At 46.3% G+C, this 6,000-nt stretch overlaps 1 protein-coding gene across 1 annotated transcript in view; it reads left to right on the top strand.

The window, feature by feature from the left end:
* The first annotated feature begins 4,893 nt into the window (after positions 1-4,893).
* The window catches only part of PDK3 (pyruvate dehydrogenase kinase 3), a 53,514-nt gene continuing 52,407 nt past the window's right edge, over positions 4,894-6,000 (top strand). The window contains exon 1 of the mRNA XM_075520938.1: positions 4,894-5,201. Coding sequence (XP_075377053.1) covers positions 5,096-5,201 — 106 coding nt within the window. The 5' untranslated portion in view covers positions 4,894-5,095. The remainder of the gene's footprint in view (positions 5,202-6,000) is intronic.

Here is a 6,000-nt window from a genome sequence, read left to right as displayed (position 1 = left end):
TAAACTCATAAACTTAAAGTGAGCTTTCCTCACTGCTGAGAGAAGTGGGTAAACTCATTTTTCTCTGCATCTCTCAGTTGTCTCAGTGGCAAGGATTTTCTCTCCTGCGTGCCTTAACAATTTCAAAAGAAAATCACCTATTTGTTTTTCCTTAGAGATGAAATTTTTATGGGCTATTAAAGAATAATGTCTATTAATACTGGACACACAGATGGTGTCATCTGATAGAGAGCCGACATCACCACCGTGGTGGCACCAGCTCTACTTACTCTGAAGCAAATTACTGAGGATAGCTATGTAATTAAATGAGTTGTGGAGTGCATACTCTAAAAAACCCTAATACATCTGAGCCAGCTAATTATAAACACTTTCACAAGCCATTCTCTTTACAAAGAGAATCAAGAATTTCTTTAACTTCCTACCTCTTAGATTTGCTGAACGTAATTTTTGATACTCCCTGACGGTTCCTTTAGAAAAATTGCTAAACTTTGCTGGTCAACTAACTAGGATGTGGAACACTAAATGCAATGACTACCAGCTTTTGCTGGCAAAAAAACTTGGTAAAGAAACTTTGTTTTCTTGGGTAATAGACAAGAATGCCTGAAAATGCAGACTATGATAGTAACAGAATCTAATACTACATGTGCATTCCCAAATGTAATGACCATATTTACTTTAAACTCATGCATTTGAGTGCTATCAATCTTCTGACCATTATGGGTAACAGCCCATCCAAACTTACCCATCTGAGTGCATAAATACTAGGAAGAGATAAATTATTAAAAATAAAAACAGGTCTTTTTTGAAGTTTAGGAAAGCTTCATTAAGAAACCTTATCCCTTTCTAACTCCATGTGTTCCCAATGTGGCTTTACACGATCAACTACTTGAATCTGCCCTTGAAAGCATATAACGGCAGGTGGGAAAATACAGCGGTGTTATTGAGAAAAATTAGTACTATGAACAGAAGGAATTTGTATGAAACATTGCACAACCCTATACCAGTTTTTCCTGTTCTGTGCTGGTTTTTTCTCTCATCTTGTAAAATGCACTTCGGGACTATAATTCTCTGTGTGAATTTCCCCCAAATAACTGTTATTGGTTACTGTTATTGTTAGTGTTTCAATTGTATTATACCCATTCTCAACGAGTGCTTCTGAACTTTAAGATATAGGGGTTACAATAACTTCAGTATAGGGTTTTTTTTTTGTTAAAAAAATTACTATGAATTCCACAAAGTCAACGTGTCTAGAAAACACTAATAACCATGTTTTCTTGGTTTACAGTTTAACATTCCTTTTCCCCTCCTCTGACATCCATACAAAGAAGTTCATTATGCTGAATCCCCTGCAGCTAGTTTATAGACATACCGAGTATTCTGCAGTGAAGAAAAACAAGCTTTGCTAAGGAGATTATGGCTCTGGTGTTTTAATGATCTGAAATGTTTGCTGCGAATAAATCTTAATTGGACAAAACATTAAATGCAAAAGCTTTGCTCCCTGAAAATGGAAGTCCATGTAATACAAAGGTCCTGAAAGAACAAGATCTGAAAATGAAACAGAAATGTGACTGCCAAATTGCCCAGATGAAGTTTTGCTACAAATTTGTCTAGGGATAGGAGTGAATCTCTAACTGTAACCAAGCACTAAGAAAACTCAAACTTAGGGAGACCTTTCTTTTCCAGTAACTTAATTTTCTGACTACTAGTAATATAAGTGTTCCTTATTCATCCCTGCGGCTCCACTGAATTCATGCATAAAGACTATCTACATGTATAGAGATTAAGCAGCACAGGCTCTTCCATGTACACTCTGCCGTTAGGGGACACCCCCTCCCCATCATATCCAAAGCACAAAACTAGGGGAGGCTGGTTTTTAAATACCAGCACTGAAGTCAGTGGGAACCAGTCAGCACTCAAAACTTCTGAGGGTAGGAAACACCAAAAAGCTTTTGGTTATGTAAATATACTCTGCATCAGATCCCCTGTTTTAAGGAATCACTCCGCAGCAAACCTTGATATTGCCTCTCAAAGTTTCGGTGGTTTGTGAGTCAGAAGCATTGATTTTACACCAACTCCAATGCAGAAACCCAAGAAAAATGATTAAGGCAAGATTGGCTTCTCCGATTCAATTACCCATCTCCTTCGTCACAGTGATGGCCCAACAAAAACTGATTCGATGTGTCAGGGTGCCACGAAGGCTGGGGCTTCCCGGGGAAGGGCCGGGCAGGAGCAGTTGGGCTGGGTGGTGCCCTCGGGGCCAGGACACCCCGGCCATCGCCTCCTCAGTGTACGGTTCTGGCAAGCATCCATACCAAGACCCTAATTCACTTACAGGTGCTGAGGTTTCCAATTGCCTGCACGCCCAACATTTTTTAACTGAATGGGGACTAAGACGTTCTGGCTACTAAAGGGCCATATAAAACTGGGGCATCTTGGACCCCTAGCCTACTTCTAGTTATTCTGGCTTTGAATTTAACTGGAAAATATGAAAATAATACCCTTGATGAAAGGGAGATGCTAAGCACGCAAGAAATTCAGCAGTGTTAGCTGTGTAATTAACACTGTTGTAATTAACTCTTCCGAAGAGGCAAATCCTTTTCTTCCCTGCATGCCTGTAGAGGCTTTTTATCATATAAACAAAAATTCAGGGAGGCACTCACAGAACGAGCTGCAGGAAGCATTTCTGCATCAGATGTGTGCTGAAATACATAAAGGAGGCAGGTATGAGCTACGAGAAATCCAAATGGTCCAAAAACATGCTCTTAGCAAAACCCAGCTTATACTTTAAGTCTGTTGATCCCAGTGACATTTTCTATTTAGCATGGTTTATGTCACTAACTTCTCTTTATTTAGGCAGATTGTTTAGGAACTAGGTTTACATGTATGCTTGTTCGTGTCCTGCATTGGTAAAACAACCATCGATTTACTTATCTGCATTTTGTGTTCTCTCAAGCAACTCTTGCAGTCTTCTTACGCACAAGGTTAGGCAGAGTTGTTGGGTGAGTCAGAGATTCATATTTATCTTAAGTGTGTGTATGAACAGTTTTCAGAGAATTAGATCTATTGGTTAACGTCATCAGATTCTCCAGCTTCTCCAGCGTCGAGAGAAGCTGTCGAGAGTCCATTTGATGAGAACAGCACACCACTGTTTTCCAGTGACTTTGCCCACATCTTCATTATGGTTTTAGTCCGTATCAGCATAGACAAAAACAATTCCAATTTTCACCTGGGCTGGTTAATACTGGTTTAAAAAATTCCCAAAAAAGCGATGCTGTGACACTGTTTATACTGCAAAAAAGGTTTTGTGTTTAGAAAGATGTATCAGCAGTTAACTGTTGTCTTGCTATTTTTTGAGGCAGAAGTGAATTACTTAAAAATGTGAAAGGTATATGAAATCAAGTGGCTTAAATTTTGACAATGTATCATTCTTTGAAGTTGCTAATTTCATCTTAATTTGGGGAAACATTGTTCTGTCTTTAACACAAAATGATATTATTTTCTGCCAGATAATTCCGCAACTCATTTCAGAGTTATGCTATAGATAAATCAAAATCAAATCCTGAAGAGTATATAACAAAAGTTTTAAAACACTTTTCCTCATCTGCCAGAAAAGCTTCAGAATTACAGGAGATGTTTCATTTTGTCAGCCTTGATTACATGACATGCCTCTTCAAGGCGGTCATTTCTATAACCTGCAATTGAAGTGATTTTAAAACGTTTTCCAGCTATTAGAAGTTATTTTGTACATTAGGTCAGGATTTCTCAATCTCAAATTCTATAAGGACAATCATGATAGGAAGGATGGAGAGAGGCTTTCAGTAACTGAAGAGTACCTGTTTCTTTTGTGAGTCAGTTATAAAATTAGAGTAGTATTACCTTGTACGTGCTGAAGTTTATATTGAATTCATTGGAGTGAAAAAAAAAAATAATTTGTGACCAGTTACTTGTCATCAGATGCATTTGTCATCAATGTACCTAAACCACATCATAGCAAAGCAGGAAAAAAATAGCCTGTGATTTCATTCAGTGGTACATTTTTGCTCTCAAATACCTGGCTTCACTATTGATTTTAGCAATCAAAATTAATTTTAATTGTATTCAGGTGCTTTCTCAGATAAAAATGGACTTTTCAGGAGATGGTAAGTATTATCAAGAGTTGAAACTTGATGAACTCTGGACCTGGACTGTCTTCACAGGGAGTACAGGGTTATAAGAGATTCCGAAGGGCCCCATCTACAGCCGCGGTAGGCCTCGCGTTATGACATGGTGAAGTCTTCCACCTTTAAACCTTGTTCTCTCCATTGCTTAAAACTTGCTTTGTTACGTAAAATGAAGGCGGCCTTTCCTCCGTTGGTCTTGCACAAACTGTAAGACCCACTGAATACTGATAGCATTAAGGCTAGATTTCACGCTGAAGTACATTTCACGCTGAAGTACATCGTGCGTACATTTCACGGGCTGGCTGAGACAGGTTAACCGAACAGCAATAGATCAATTCTAAATGCTAGCCCACCGCTTGCAGAGTGGAAACAGGCTGTGCCAAGAAGATGGCGGGGGCAAGGCTGTCCCTGCTGTTTAGCCTGGCTCTCCCTCCTTCCCACCCAAGGGGCCGAGGCCTGCTCTACTTCTACTCCCGCTCCCGCTCCCGCTCCCGCTCAGCGAGGCGCCTCACGCCGGTGGCGGCCCCGCCCCTCGCGGCGATACGCCTGCGCGTTAGGGCGCCCCGGCCGTTGGCGAAGGACGGCGGACGGACGCCACGCGCCAGTCACTCGCGCCCGCCTCTCCCCGCCCTCCACGGACGTGCGCGTGCGCCAGGCCGGGCGGGAGCGCGCGCGCGCGGGGCGGGCAGCGGCGGGGCGGCTCCCCCCGCTCGCCCCTCCCGCTGGGCTGGGCTGGGCCGGGCCGGGCCGGGCCGGGCCGGGCTGGGCTGGGCTGCAGAGGGCGACGGGCGCTGCCGGGCTGGCCGCTCCCCTGGCATGAGCGCGGGTGGCTGCGCCGCCGCCCCAGCGCCCTAGTGCCGCTGCCGGGGAGGGAGAGCGGAGCGGAACGGCGGAGAGGAGAGGGAGGAGCGGAGCCGGGCGGGCCGCGCCGCGCCATGCGGCTGTGCGGGGCGCTGCTGAAGAGCCCCATCCCCAAGCAGATCGAGTACTACTCCCGCTTCTCCCCCTCGCCCCTCTCCATCAAGCAGTTCCTCGACTTCGGTGAGTGGCGGGGCCGCCCGCAGCCCCCCCCGCCGCTGCGGGAGCGGGGGAGGGGGAGGGTCACCCCGGCTCTCCAGCCGCGCAGGAGCGGCGAGGGCCCGCCCGGGGCGTGGGGAACGGCGGCGGAGGCCGGTGCCTAGGCCTCCTCTCCTCGCCTAGCATCTGGGCGGCGGGGCCCGCCCCTGCGTGCGGCCTGGGGAGCCCGGGGTGCGCAGTCACGGCGGGGGGCGGCCGGGCGGTGCGCGCTGCCGCGGTGGGACCGGCCAGGCCCGGCCTGGCGGCGGCTCCCCCGCCCCGGGAGGCCCCGCAGGTGGGTGGGGGCCGTCGTGTGCGAGGCGGCCGCCTGCGGTGACAGCCAGCTGTGCGTGGTCGTCGGCAGCCGGTGGTAAACACCGCCGCTCTGCCTGGCCGCCTCGGCCTCCTGAGGTGAGGTGCCAGGAGGCCGGAGAGGCAGGCTTGCCTCTCCTTCTTTGCGTTACTCCCAGACAGCAAGTTCCATGGGGAAGAGGGTCAAAATAAGGGTTTCTGACCTGAAATTTTGTGAGCTTAGCGACAGAAGGAGAGAGTAAGTTACTTGTCGTGAATGTGAATTTTCTCGTCTGCCATGCAGAGATTGGCTTAATTAAATCCCAGGCATGAACTTTGATGGTACTTGTGTAGGAGACCTGTTCATGGAAAATTCATGCACTTTAGGAAGCATTGCTGAGGAATAAATAGCATTTTTCTTTTCAGAAGCACTGGACTGAAACCCAGGAATGACTTGTGTTCCTGTTAGAAAACTGACATTTTGATCTAGGTA

The sequence above is a fragment of the Mycteria americana genome, chromosome 1, assembly GCF_035582795.1.
Source record: "Mycteria americana isolate JAX WOST 10 ecotype Jacksonville Zoo and Gardens chromosome 1, USCA_MyAme_1.0, whole genome shotgun sequence".
Lineage (NCBI taxonomy): Eukaryota > Metazoa > Chordata > Aves > Ciconiiformes > Ciconiidae > Mycteria > Mycteria americana.
Note: the sequence above shows the minus strand (reverse complement) of the source record. Positions and strands in the feature narration are given on the sequence as shown.